This window comes from Helianthus annuus, chromosome 13 (genome assembly GCF_002127325.2).
Source record: "Helianthus annuus cultivar XRQ/B chromosome 13, HanXRQr2.0-SUNRISE, whole genome shotgun sequence".
Taxonomy (NCBI): Eukaryota; Viridiplantae; Streptophyta; class Magnoliopsida; order Asterales; family Asteraceae; genus Helianthus; species Helianthus annuus.
In genome coordinates this window covers 64,171,594-64,186,586 of record NC_035445.2, presented here as the reverse complement: position 1 = coordinate 64,186,586, position 14,993 = coordinate 64,171,594, and the positions used below count along the sequence as shown (strand labels likewise).

Below are 14,993 nucleotides of genomic sequence, written 5' to 3'. Positions count from 1 at the left end.
AAGGTACTAATTGAGGTCTTAAAAACCTCATCCGTCCAAAGACTTGAGGTTCAAGATGTGATCACTAGAAAAGGGCCAAATTGGATGACTCCCATTGAAAGGTTCCTCAAAATGGTGAATTACCTAATGACCAGACTGAGGCTAAAAGGGTTCGTATCAAGTCAAGGCAATATGTGTTACAAGGAGATATCCTTTACAAAAAGGATACCTTGCACCACTACTTCGATGCGTTGGCCTAGAACAAAGCCAATATTTAATTAAAGAGGTTCACGAAGGGATATGTGGAGCTCATTGTGGCCCAAAATCGGTAGTGTCAAAGTTGATGAACCTCGAACACTTTTGGCCTTCCATGCATCGAGATACCTCCGAACAATTGCAAAAGTATGAAGCTTGTCAGTTACATGCTCCGGTACCCAAAAGCCTCAAACATGACCCTCGGCTTGGCTATTTCACAAGTAGGGAATCAACAACGTTGGTCCATCCCCACTAGCCAAATGAGGAGTCAAGCTCTTATTGGTAGCCGTGAACTACTTCACCAAGTGGCCAAAAGTAAAACTATTGGCAAAAATCTCAGGGAAACAGGTGATTGATTTTGTTTACGAAAACATAATCTGTCGTTTTAAGGGTACTAGTCACGGATAACGAGAAGTAGTTTGCCGAGAAGCCTTCTAGCTCTTGGTTTAAGGAGTTCATAATAACTCAAGTATTCAATTCGGTAGCTTACCCACAATCCAATTGCCAGGTTGTTAGGACAAACCGCAACATTGTTGAAGGGATTAAATCCCGATTGGGAAGATACGATAACAACTGGCTCGAATAACTTCCCAATGCGATATGGGAAATTCGAACAACCAAGAAAACGAGCCACAAGAAAACACCCTACAACCTAGTGTTTGGATCAGAGGCTGTAATCCTAGCTAAAATCGGAGTAACAACACAAAGAACATTCAACATAGACCTCGAGCCAAATAAGAAAGAGACGATGTTGAATTTGAAACTCCTCCAATAGGCTCGTGATCAAGCAGCCATACAAAAAGCAAGGTACAAACAAGGAATTGTATTACAATACACAGGTAAAGCATGAACGCTTCAAGCCTGGGGACCTTGTGCTTCGAAATAATGAGGCCGACAAGAAATAAAGCCAAGGAAAGCTTGGCCGTAAATAGGAAGGGCCATACACTATTCTTAAAGCCCACAAAGGGAGATCATACAAGCTGGCAGGTCCGCAAGGCAAAAAGCTTCCCTGCCATTGGGATGGCAAAAACCTTAAAAGGTTCCATGTTTAACCAAAACGTGTTACAAATAGTTCCAAATAGTTGTTCTATTCCCCTAGTAATCAAAGTACTTTGAAATGAATGAACAACGAATCAAAATTTGTCTTTCTATCCTATAATCAGGTTGAGAACCTAGCAAGAAACTCCATGGCAAGGGCCATGTAAGGGGATGAGCTCCCAGGTCACATCGCTCAATAGATTCAAGGGTTGAATGGACCTATATAAGGGGTGAGTTCCTAAATCAATACTACTCCATGAGATTCATATAAAATTTAAAAATCATGTCTCATAGACGGGTTTGAACAGCCTACACTAAATGTTCCTTAAGCCCTAACATTGGCTTACGAACCAAAAAGACTCTAAGTGAATGTTATACATAGGATAGAGGTTGTATCTTCTTGTTAAAAATATCCTAAGGCTAAGTGACTGCAGCACTGAACCCTTTAAGGTATAAATAACATAAGATGCACCACCCAAAACAAAGACAACATGCAAAACCAACGAAAACGCAAGGGAATAAATAGAACAACATAGCAAGTTAAGTTAAAAATAGCAAGGGCCATACTGGCCATCAAACATAAAACATTGTCCACAAGCCTTCAAGGCTTTAACCACCAAGGGATCTAGACCATTCCTTTAAAATAAAAAGATGTTCAAGCAAACAACCCACAACATTGTTCGACATGCTAAGAAAGCTATGAATTAAGGTTTCTTCTTCATTTGGCAGCATCAGAGATGATAGACTTTGCTGCATCATCCTTATTCGAAAGCCCATCATCTTGGGTGTTTTTAGCCTTCCTCTTTTTCCTCCCTACGACACCCGCTGTCTCAGAGGCTTCAAGGCTTGAACCCTTTGAGCCATCACCACCTTCAGAAAAAGTTTCTTCACTATCTCCGGAGCAAGGACGTTTCTTCGAGAGGGACTTCAACACTTTGTTACAAACAGCCTCATTAAGGCCCTAGGATTCTAGCTCCTGCAAAACAGGCAAAGGTTTACCAAAACACTTGGAGACTTCACCCACATAAGGGTAAATCATATGCTCAATCTTAAAAAGTTGTTCCCTTGAAGACTTTGAAGGCCTTGGTGTCTCCCATGAGCAAGAAGCTCGGTGTACACATCACCCAGGACCTTTTTGAACTCCGATGAATGGAGAAGATAGGTAACCACTTGCTGAAATCCATGCTCAATGAGCCATTTATTATCACTAGTTGCCTGGGCAAGTGAAGCCTTTAACCATCCTTTCTCCTCTAATAAGGCCTTTTTCTGAATCTCCAAGGCAGCATTATCGATCCTGACTTAAACCTTGTCAGCTTCCAAGCGTTTTTACAACTCAAACATATCAGTCTTGTGCGGGAAGAAAATTACTCAAACCTTCAAACAACAATGCTTTCTCCTTCTCAGCGTAGCCCTCAGCTTCTTTCAAAGCAACCATTGAAGCTTTCATCTCATCCCTCTTCTTCGAAAAGACTTCATATTCTTGCATCCTTTTGCGAAATCGGGATACACCCTCTAGAAGCAAGGCAACAAGGTTGCAAGCACCCATCATCATCTTCGAGATCATCAGGTCGTCGTCCATAGACGAGCAAAAACCTCGTACAATAGGAGGAGCAAAATGGGTAAGAACATTCTCACAAACGAATGAATACTTGAAGCTGTCACCAACTGTGACCTTCCAATCTGGCACATAAACCTCTTCGGGATTAACATTGGTGGAATCTTCACCACCTTTCCCGAAACCCTTCAAGCTTACAAGCTTCTTACCCGCTGCTTTACTCTCCTTACTAATCACCAAGGACAAATCCTCGTCTTTTTTTCTCAACCCCAACGTCCAAACGTTTAAAGCCTCTATAGCATCACGCAGTTGCACTGGCTCAGAGGCCGATGGATTGTCAGCTACCTTTAACATACGTCGGGTTAAACAACGAATAAAAGCTTCGGAAGCACCAAACCTAGTAAAGCCTTTGACATTTGGAACGTTCACATAACCTGAACCCTCGAACCTGTGTTCAGCACCTCTGGCAACAACATCTTCACCAGGGGGTAACCTCAGCATCCTCAAACACAACATCAGAGGGATCATCACTCTTGATAAAGAATAAGGCAAAACATCATACCCCGATCATCCCTCATGAGCACAGGGCCATGATCCGGCTTGTCCCACTAAGTGCTCACACCCATCAAACACTAAAAAGTGTTCAGGAAAGAGATGAAGCCTCGAAGGACACTTTCTAATGACTTTTAACAACCAATTATTCAGTTCAGACTCAAATGGCTCAAGATCGTTTAACACATCATCAGAGTGCCTCACAACAAGCTCAAAGGGAACAATGGACTCAAAAATCCAGAAAAATCGGTCCTTCCAAGAACCAAAGGTAGTAACCATTGAGGAAGTCAAACAAACAACAACTTGGGATGTCTCAAACGTGACCCAATTGTCGTTCTTGGTCAACCAGAAGAAACATCAACGATGGGCCATACCCTATCACAAAAAGTATAAAGTCCCAGCAAGACCTTGAGGACGTAACTGACCAAACGACACACGATAATACTCTAAAACATTTAGAGCAAAGACCGAAAACGGATGACACAAGTTGGAAAACTTGAAATGGCAGCAATAGAACCAGCGAGACACTAATCGATTGATTTATCTAAACCCGGAGCCACCGGCTTAAACTTTTGATCGATCCCCCATTATTTACAAAAAGCCTCAACTTCCTATCTAGTGAGACAAGAATAACTCACATACAGATCTTTGCTAGCACCCAGGAGAGGCAATCAAAAGAAAAAAGAAAGTGAAGTATAGGTAGTTATTATTACGCGAAAGGCAAAAAACTGCCATCCATCACATTAACTGTCATTTCAAAATTCAAATCCAAAAAACTTAGACGTCTGATAACCTTGCCTTTAAGCAATAAAAGTCGTGTACAAAAGTCAGAAGCATTTGAGCTTACACCCCAAATACCTCTGACTTGGGGGGCTGATGACAGGGGTAGCTCAAACCTTAATAAACTGATTAGAGACACAACAGCTTAAAAGGTTAAAAAGTTAAAAGGTTCGGAAATGGTCCAACGGTCATGAACAGTAAAAAGGACAAGCACAGTGTCCGGTCACATCAACAAGTCTTAACGTGTGAAACCTTCTGCCCAGCCGCAACCAGAACATGTGTTTTGTCCGTAGGTCCAAACACCCTTTTGTCCGCAGGTCCAAACCCTTCAACCCCCAAAATGGGCAAACCCCTCACTGCAAGCACAGAGTCACTAGTCACGGGTTTCTCCTTTAAGAAACACCTTCCTCTATAAAATGCAGGCCATTCCACCATGCCGTTCACTCCAGGATCAGCAGATGTCACTCTAACTCTCTGATTCTCCTTCTCCTTCTTGAGAACTAGCTTCATGCTTGCTTCTCTTCTTCACACTAAATAATTCATCTTCTCCAACGATCGCTTTCTGGGCTGATTTCTAATCAGCTCAAGATCTAAGGAAGATAAAAACAATACTAGTGAATCTCTCTCCACGTCTTGCAAACGTGGGGGGACCCCACGACCTGCGTTAGGCTAATCGAACCCCTGAACCCTTTTACCCCAGAGATATCGCTACAGGCCTTGGTCTATTATTTGTTGCATGAACAGTCACAAAGTTGGAGATCGCCAAAGACTATACACCTTGTTGTATTGTTTGGACATTTTTATCTTTATTCTAGGTGTCTTTCTCAGCCTCTTGCTGAGTTTAGTCTCCTGTTTGTTTTAATGAAAGTAGTTGCCTTTCCTTTGACAAAAAAAGACTATTATATGCCTTTGACAAGATTGATATAGTATTAGAGATCTAGGAGCCGGATGCATTAACAATACACTTTTGGCGACTTTTGACATATTTCCCTTTTTTACCAAATTAATTGATTTGGCTTATCTGACCTGTTCATAATTATTTATAACTTGATGAACGGATCATAAATCGCAATCAAGCAGTTGCAATCAAGCTATCTGTCCAAAAATGGGTGTTGCAATCAAGAATACGATTAGAAAGTCGTTAAAATACAAGCCTATCTCACTCACAGGTTAAATTATTCAGGTTTCTTGTTGTATTCACCTCATCTTTTCATCATTCGAAATCCATCTGTATTCATACAAATGGACTGTTTAATCGATATATCACCAGCTTCAATTTGTATGATTGAACTTCTTTTTTATTTTAGGGGTTCTTAATTTATGAATTAAATTGATTTGATTAACCTAATTTCGGATGTGCTACCTTACTTATGTGTAAATCTACTGTATATTGCATGACTGAATCTGTATTATAAAGGAAATAATAGATGCAAAGTGTGAAAAGGGAAGATCATGAAAATAGGCATGTTAGACTAAGGGTTTTAGCTAAATAGGTATTAAATTTGTTGAATTGTAAAATAAGCAAACCAATAAGAGGAAGACAAGTAAGCATGACCGGCACCAATACAAACCACACTCCGACTTTCCGGCTCTTTTTAGTTGGAATAGAAAACACAAAAAGTACACTTGGGTCCACATATCACCCGATAACAAATAAAAAACTACAAGTAAAGTTTCTGCTCTTTTAGCCCGCTGGCTAAAATAGTGTCGAAACTTTTACACTTGTTATTTTTTGATTGGTGGATCTTCCTCTTTTTCAGTGCCGACAAAAATAGTGGCTGCTCCTTTAGCCGCCGGCTAAAATAATGTCGGCACTTTACACTTGTAATATTTTGATTGATTATTTGGGTGAGATGTGGACCAGGTGTAATTTTTTGTGTATATGGTGCGAACTAAAAAGGTGCCAGAAAGTCGGAGTATGGGCTATTTTGGTGCTGCCTTTACTTACTTGTCCTTGTCTTATTGGTTTGCTTATTTTGCAACTCAACAAATTCAATGCCTATTTTGATAAAACTCTTGGTCAACATGTGTAACACCTCGAAAAATTTCGTCCAATAATGTCTTGACACGTGTCATAAGGTTCCGTTATGTGAAAACATACTTTAGAGGGACTAAAAGTGACAAACGGTGAAAACTATGGAACGTAAGGGTCCAAAGTGTCAACAATGGATAAATAGACTCTATGATAACCCTACATAATGTTTATAACCTTAAACGGATGGTTCATGGATCATACGACGCGGAAATTGCACAAAAGTGAAGTATTTCAAACTATAGGGGCCAAAAGTGTCAACATGTTTAATTTATACCTCTGAGTGAACTTTTGGCAGACCCGAAGCTTTGTATAACTAAAATATACTCACTAGAATATGTGGTAAAAATTTCATGAAGTTTCGTCAACGTATGAGAAAGTTATGGCCAAAACCGTACTTGAAGGACTAAAAGCGTCAACGTCGAATTTCAGGGCTTTTCGGTTGAGCGCAAAGTTATCCGAAGACATTACCATGTTGGTAAAAGTCCTAAGGTTCTTAAAAACCAAGTTTGGGGGTTTACGGGTCGAGAATAGTAGCCGAAACATCGCGTACAAGCTCAGGGACCATTTCTGCCAAAACTGAAACTTGTTTGGCTGAACCAGGGGTCAGGCGACCCGCCTGGTAAAGCCCAAGCGGGCCGCGTGGGTCTGCCAGCGACAGAATTCGCAAAATAGGCTGATTTGGGTCCGATTTTGGGTTGTAAACAGCTGGTCTTGCCTCCAAATGCTCCAATCAAGTGCCATGCATGGCTACTACAACAGTAACCTACTTCAAATGCTCTGGATCCTCCTTTAAATCAGATTATCATCTCATTTCTTGGACATTTTCATTGTGAACAAGAGCTCTCAAGACTTGCAAAAGTTCTCAAGACTTTCTGGAGATAATCAGATCATCAAGGCCGACTTCTAGTGTTCACTAAACATCTTTAGGACCTTTGTAAGCTTTCAATTCGTTCTCTAATCCGTTCTTGTAGTGATTATTGCTAAAAGTCAAACTGGTTGTTCATAAGCTTTGACTTTCTGATTAAACGGATTTCTTTCAGTCATTTCTCGAATTGAAACCTGTTATAGATTGGTATTTATGTGGGAAACAAACCCTCTAAAGGGCACTATCTGAATCCCACTATATGCATGCTAATTGTCGAGTCAAACATGTTTCTAAAAAGTCAACAGAATTGATTTTCGCAAAAATAAGCTTGAATGTTAATATATTAGACATGCAATCTGATTGATCATTATAAATAACTTGTAACACATATAAGAATGTGTTTTAATCATCATCAACTCGACAATCTATAGTATAGACACGAATCGGAACCGAAAGTCTTAATAAATGACTTTTTCGTAGACTATCGATTCGGATTCGTACATGCATGTTCGAGATCTGTATTGGAAAGTATTTTTGACTATTTTTATTTTAGTTAAACTTTCTGGAAATTTTATGTCATAAGTCTATGCTTAGCCGATTCGAATGCATGTTTCCGATTTATGCATAAAGTTGACTATTTTGCCCTTTTTGATATAAAACGTGATTTTTGGAAAAATGAAAGGATAGAAATCTTTATTTCTAATATATGAACTTGCACCGAAAGTTTCGGATCAGTTGGTGGTCCAGATTGTGAGTTATGGCCATTAGCGTAAAACTATATTATAAATTTACATAAACGGTCCTTTTCGCATAGAACCCGTTTCTGGCCACGTTTTGGTACAAAACTTTTTACCAACTGATGTATTATAATATTCTGGGAATTTTGATGATTTTTAATTAATTTTTGGCTGAACGGATCCTAGATCGCCTAGTCATTTCGGCTTATGTCGGTTTTGACCGTTTTAGCCATAAAATGAGTTGTACACATCCTTTTGACCCGAAACCTTTTTCTACTGATTTTATATGATGAATAAATTATTTTAAGTATTCTGGAAATATAAAAATCTCAGATTTAATTTGAAAACCCGAAAACGCCCTTAAATCGCATATTTAGCGTTTTAAGCGCATAGTAAGCGTTATACTTGTTTTAAACATATAAGACCTATACCTACTGATGTGTTTAGCTTATTTTCATATAAAAACAGTAAGTATAAGTATATGAACTCAGATTTCCAGTTTTGGCATTTTTAGCCCTTGTGAAATTACTAAATTGCCCCTACGGTGCATAGTTTGGTTTTAAATGATAAATTTGATATATGGGTCATACCCTACTGATATAAAATGTTATATTAAGTATATTTACTGTATGAACCAGACCCGAAACTCAGATTTCTAATTTTACCCTTTTATTATCTTTTAAATGACCAAAATGCCCTTCTAAGGCATAAATTGGGTTTAAAAGTATTCCGGGCAATATAGAACATAACTTACTGATATAATATCATATTTTAAGCATATTATCTCAGGGAACTTGCATTTGAATCATTTGACTACCCGTATCGCCCTTTTCGCGTTCGGTTCGGTTTACGTAACTAGTTTGCGTAAATTGACCGAGACAGGTCAAACGATATCTTTTTATTTCAAAATCCAGAATGTATTTAGTATACCCATATTATACAAGTATTCAAACTTGTCGGGTCTAAATCACATTCTATCCGGTCTTTCGCTTAACCGTGCGTAAACCGTATCATTCTTAAAACTAACCGGTCAAAGCTTAGGCTTAAATAAAAGGCCGTTAGGAATCTAATAGGTAAATTATAAACCTTTGTTCCAGATTAGGAGGCCCGGTAAAAGCTACCAACATTTGTGACTTATACTTGCTCAGGTAAATACATTTTGACTTATTTTCCCTATACGGGCTTGGGGTACGGTATTTAAAATACCGCTTGATCGGGCGCACAAGTCCTGCGCCTTATAGGTGTACAGTCTTGAATAGCTTGTGCGACTTCGTTTAAACAGTCTTGTCTTACTTAAAGGCTTTGGGGGGTTATTGACCGTGTCCCGGATATCCTTGGCATTATCTTACGAGATGGCCACGACCAGAGCACGGGGTGTAGGCGTACACCCGACGTGTATAACTCTTTAATGTGGTGTGTCATTTAATCTCTAGCCCGGACAGCAGATCCCGGGCCACCAGAGATACGAGTGCATGTAAATCGTTCACAAGTTTATATTATATAATTATCCCAAGTTAATAAAAATATTTATGCCTTGTGCATTTAAATAAATTTTCAATCATTTTCAAAATGAGTCAGTCGATTTGTATTTACCAGTGTAAACTGACGTATTTTTCCCAAAAGGTTAAGTGCAGGTACTATACGAAAATAGGCTGGCTGTTTCCTAAGAGCGCCCACTATAGTCTCGCAAGCTCGGACGACAAATATCTGTTGAACTATTTTTATCTTATCTTATTTGATCCGCCTGTGGATCCATTTCAACTACTGTGATATTTATTATTGCACTTTATTTAAAGTTGAAATGTATCTATTCTGCTTCCGCTGTGCATTATTATATTGTGTTGATTGTCTATGACGATGCCAACTACGTCACTGTACCCCACACCGGGCCCACCGGTGACACGTGGAAATCGGGGTGTGACAACATGCCTATTTTCATGATTTTATGTGTAAAAAACTCTTAACAAATGATAATAAAAAAGACATAAATGCTCCAGCATACCGGAAAGTCAGAGTATGGGCTATTTTGGTGCCGGCTTTGCTTGCTTGTCCTTCTCTTATTGGTTTGCTTATTTTACAAGTCAACAAATTCAATGCCTATTTTGATAAAACTCTTGGTTAACATGCCTATTTTCATGATTTTATGTGTAAAAACCTCTATAACAGATAATAATGTAAAAGACATAAATGCCCCAGCATATATACACGCATAATAACCTGTCTAATAAATAATAATCACTATTGCATACAAGTTGCAAATCAAAGGTGAAGTCCTATTTGGTAAGAAAGCAACATAAACTTTGGATTTAACCTCCATTTGTATGTATTTGAGGACATGTTTCTTGTTTTATTCAGTGATATTGCCATTTGTCCTCTTTGTAACAAGTTTTTTTGTTTATTCATCGTAGGATTATCTAATCACTAAGTTATGCATTGGTTTCAACATTAGTTTTTTTTTTTTTTTTTTTTTTTTTTTGAAGGGTAATTTTCATTAACACACAAGCCGACCCAAACCGGGCCGACCAACAAGAACAACTACAAAATTACATATTTACAAAAGAGCTCCATTTACCCCAATCAATCCCTTTGTGTTTAGATCTATTAGAGAATGTTTCAACGTTAGTTTAGGAAGAAGATATCTGAATAAACCTAATTGACCAAGTTTTTGAACGGGCGTGGCATTTTATTATTGACCAAGTCTTTGGTGATTTCTTATTTCATTTCTGTTGGATTTGTGGTTTTGTGTATAGTGAATGTTAATCTAGATTTTATTTGTTTATAAGAATACGAATTTCATTTCTTTTTACTAGGCCTGAAATTCTGAAAATCAGTCGGCTTTGGTTGGGTCGTCGTCGTCATCATCATCATCCTCCTCCTCCTCGTCGTCGTCGTCGTCATAATACTCAGTATATCCCACCAATAGCAAAGCAAAGGTAGGGTCTGAGGAGGGTAAGATGTAGACAGCCTTACCTCTACCCCGTAGGAATAGAGAGGCCGCTTACAGTGAGACCCCCGGCTCGATAGTAGTTTTGTATCAAGTCTTGGACATAAGGCACATAACACTCAGCAATTGAGACAAACGCCGATTAGTGCATGTACCCCTTGTCTTTCGGCTATCAACACCACCACATGATGCATGATTAACCATCCCCTCTTTTAATGTTTTTTTTTTCATAAAATTAGTAAAATAACGTTAAAATTCGAGCACTTTCACTTTTTCCCCCGAGCGCCCACACATATATACATTATATGAGTGTACCGCAAGCGGAGCGTATCGGCTTTGGTTGGGTAACCGGTCAAATTGGGCTGTTACAAAAGAGTATCAATTTGGTTCAGGTTGAAACGGGTTTCACCTTGAAGTGAGTCTTTTTAAAAAATAATTTTTTTTTTTATCAAATTGGGTCACTTGATATATTTGCTTTTATGGCGGCTAGCGACAATAGTGGAGGTGTTGGCGTTGATGGTGGCAGATACGCCAACTATGGTAGGGGTGGCAATAAGAAGGTGGTGCTCACCAATTTGGCTCCATTTTAAATTAGCAAGTTTTATGAAACTGACCCATATTTACCAGGCAAACCAAAATTGACCTCTTGTTTGATTTTAGTAGACCCAAATGAACACATAAGCAAATGTTTTTACCCAAATCAACCCATTTCTTGATGAATGGGTCATAATTTCCAAGTGTACAGTTTTTGCTTTACCTGATGGATTTTATATAAATTATTTTAAAAGAATTGTGATCTGTGATCCAACACTCCCTCGATTCTTAGAAATTTTTTTATGGTGATTCTTGACTTGATTAATCCGAAACACCGGATAAGCAGACATAACAAGTTTATTCATGTGATGCATGCAAATTTTACAAAGTACTCAACAAAGACAATTTGGAAAAGAAACCATTAACATAACTTCAACTGTAAATTTTGATCTGGAATGCTGATGTCTACCAACTTTAGGCCCCAATTTATATTTATTACAGAACCTCTAGTCTTTCAGTAAAACTTTATACAGTTTTTAGTGTTGAGTAGGTGTTTAGTTACAAAATTACTTCTATAAACAGAAGTAAATGATGCATATATCTTGCCGAACTTTTCCTGCAACTGAATATCCTTTGAATAAGTCAATGCAAAAACTGTCTTAGATTAATATAGTGACAGCGAACCAACATTGAACATATCGACAACGATAATTTCAATGTGCTCGGTCCTGATAGGATTATAATATATGTAAGTTAATGCTGTATGTTTTTCCCCTCTGTTTATGAAACTGTGAGTGTTATAAAATATAAACCTCTAAAGGTGATGAAATCGAATGAAATGCCTCCTTTGGATACTCATATCTTTAGAAAAATCCACAACTACTCTATTGGTAATGTTGAGAATCGAGAAATCGATAGTCATGGAAAGCTGCCTCTGTTATACGAAGATGGTTCGGGAAACAAGTATAATAAAGCGACCTATGGGTTTTCGTTTTCAACAGGAAATCATCAAGTAGAATTTGAACCGTTAAAAAGTTTCCATAGTTTGGATGCCTTGTTTCTCGACACCACACCGCCGTTTCATTCATATGAACATAAGATGCGGGAGCTTGCAGATATCGAATCTCAATATTCCGAGCTTATTAAACCACACACACAAAGTCATGAAAAAGCAGTTCAACATGATCCAAGTGGCCCAAAGTTATCAACTGATGCGATTATTCGGTTAGGTGGAGAACGATTCATACAATCTTGTTCATCCACTTCGATGAAGGATATTTCGATATCGAACCACCCTTACGGTGGTTCATTCTCGGGCCTTTCTGATGAAGAGGTCAAAGATGTTCAACTCATTGAAAATCTTTTACTTTCTTCAGAGAAAGTCACTAAACAACAGTATGAACGATCAATTAAGCTTCTTGATTGGTGTGATGTTCTGTCTTGTAGCATGGAAAACCCGGTTCAAAGATTAGTTCACTATTTTTCAAAAGCTTTACGAGAGAAGATTGATAAGGAAAACGGGGGGGATACATCTGGTGGTTCGAAAAAGAAAGATGAAGCAAATCTTGCAGAGAGAGTGATGACCCCAAGTGCAACTGCTACCATGCTTTATGAAAAAACACCTCTTTACCAAGCGGGTCATTTTGCTGGGGTGCAGGCTTTGGTGGACGGTTTATCCGGGTTGAAAAATGTTCATGTAATCGATCTCTCTATAAAACAAGGCACACAGTGTACGATTCTAATGCAAGCTCTCGTATCTCAACCCAATTGTCCTATCGAGCATCTTAAAATAACTGCTGTCGGGACTAATTCCAAACAGAAAATTGAGCAAACAGGTGTCTGGTTGAAGAGTTTTGCTGAATCTATAAACTTATCTTTCTCTTTTAACTTGGTTATAGTTGAAGATATGCTAGATTTCAAAAAAGGTCTTCTTGAATTGGATCCAGATGAAGCTTTGGGTGTTTACACATCCTGTGGTTTATGGGGCATGATAGCGCAACAGGACCGTTTAGAATCTTTAATGAAAGTTATAAGAAGTATAAAGCCTCTTGTTATGGTGGTGTGTGAAGTTGCAGCGAATCTTAACTCACTAAACTTTGTGAACCGTTTTATTGAAGGTTTGTTTTTCTTTGGGGCGTTGTTTGATTTTTTAGAAGAGTGCTTGGGTTGTGAAGATGAAATCCGCACATTTACTGAGTCGATGCATTTTGGTAAGGGAATAAGTAACATTGTGGCATCGGAAGGCGCGGAGAGAGTTATGAGGCATGTAAATATTAATGTTTGGAGAAAGTTTTTTGCGCGGTTTGGGATGAAGGAGACTGAGCTTAGTATGTCTTCTTTATATCAAGCAAAATTGGTGGTGGAAAAGTTTCCGTGTGGAAGTGGTTGCACATTTGATAGGGACGGTGATTCGCTCGTCATCGGCTGGAAAGGAACACCGATCCAGAGTCTTTCTTCATGGAAATTCTCATGAGACTTCATGTCTGGTTTCAGCTACGAGTTTATTGTTTGTATAATAATGTTTGACAAGATCAACGATGTTCTTTATGTTAGTTGTGGTAAGACATTGTATAATTTTCCACATTATGTTGATATGATGAGTATCTGACCTTTGAGCAGGCTGATCAGCATGAGCATCTAATTAAGATTTAATATATAAGACCATAATGGGACCAAAAGTGGCAGTTACAATCAATACTACAATCAAGAATCGATACAATACAAGCCTTTCTCACTCACACCTCCAATCAGGTTTCTTGTTGTGTTCACTCATCTTGTCATCATTCAAGTATTTAATTCAACCTGCTTCTCTGTATTCATCCAACTGGACTGCTCTGTATTCATCCAACTGGACTGTTTAATCTATAGATAAATCGGCTATAATATGTATGAACGACTTTTTTATTTTATGGTTTCTTAGTTTATGAATAAAATCGATATGATTTAAGCTAATTTCGGATCAAGTTTAAAGATGCAGATATAGTAGCTTGCTATGATCAGTTGATCACTATTGCATATACCTGGAGATTTGGATGAAGTATATATCTATCTCTGTCAATGATCAAATCACAAGTGAACTCTGATGTTGGGTCAAAACACGTTGTGTTTTGTAGTAGTTCGCGTTGATTTTAGTGTGTTAACACGTTAATTCATATTGGTTTGTATACTTATCGCGTGTTTGGTGTTTTTGGCTTAACGGGTGCTAAAAAGGGTATAAAAGAGAAACCGAGCCGAAAAATGGGTTTGACGGGTCAACATGGGACCTGTAGCGGAAAAAGTCGACCTGGGCAGTCCAGGCGACACGCGGCAGGATTAACATACTGTCCCGCGACGCGCGGGAGAGTCCAGTTACGGGAATGATATAAAAACGGCAGAAATTGAGTTATAGGGCATCCATTCACTTTCCAGCCGTTCCAGACGAATTCAGAGGCGATTTCCAGCTAATTTAACCATAAACTGCATCCATTAATCTGTCCCCGATGAAGATTGAAGCTGTGATGACAACCATGAGCGGCTAAACATGTTGTGACTTCCGCTCGGATGAACAATTGCTTGTTTTGATATGAATACTTTGTTCTCATTCTTTTAAACCGGTAAAGCTTGACTACTTATGTTGATTTTCTGCAATGGTTATTATATTTGAATTATTTGTCGTTTATTAAGCGTATTGGCGATATATTTGCATCATTATTGGGTTAATAAACTGGTGGGTAATTGGT

At 38.5% G+C, this 14,993-nt stretch overlaps 1 protein-coding gene across 1 annotated transcript; it reads left to right on the top strand.

Annotated features, from left to right (window-relative positions):
- Window positions 1-12,112: 12,112 nt before the first annotated feature.
- Window positions 12,113-13,747, top strand: LOC110900900 (DELLA protein RGL1). The gene has a single exon (XM_022147759.1). It carries the CDS (start codon window positions 12,113-12,115, stop codon window positions 13,745-13,747), a length of 1,635 nt encoding a protein of 544 aa, XP_022003451.1.
- Window positions 13,748-14,993: the final 1,246 nt, after the last annotated feature.

What these genes read in the sequence shown, in the direction of transcription:
- LOC110900900 (XM_022147759.1), top strand. Translation starts at nt 12,113, where the DNA reads ATGCCTCCTTTGGATACTCATATCTTTAGAAAAATCCACAACTACTCT.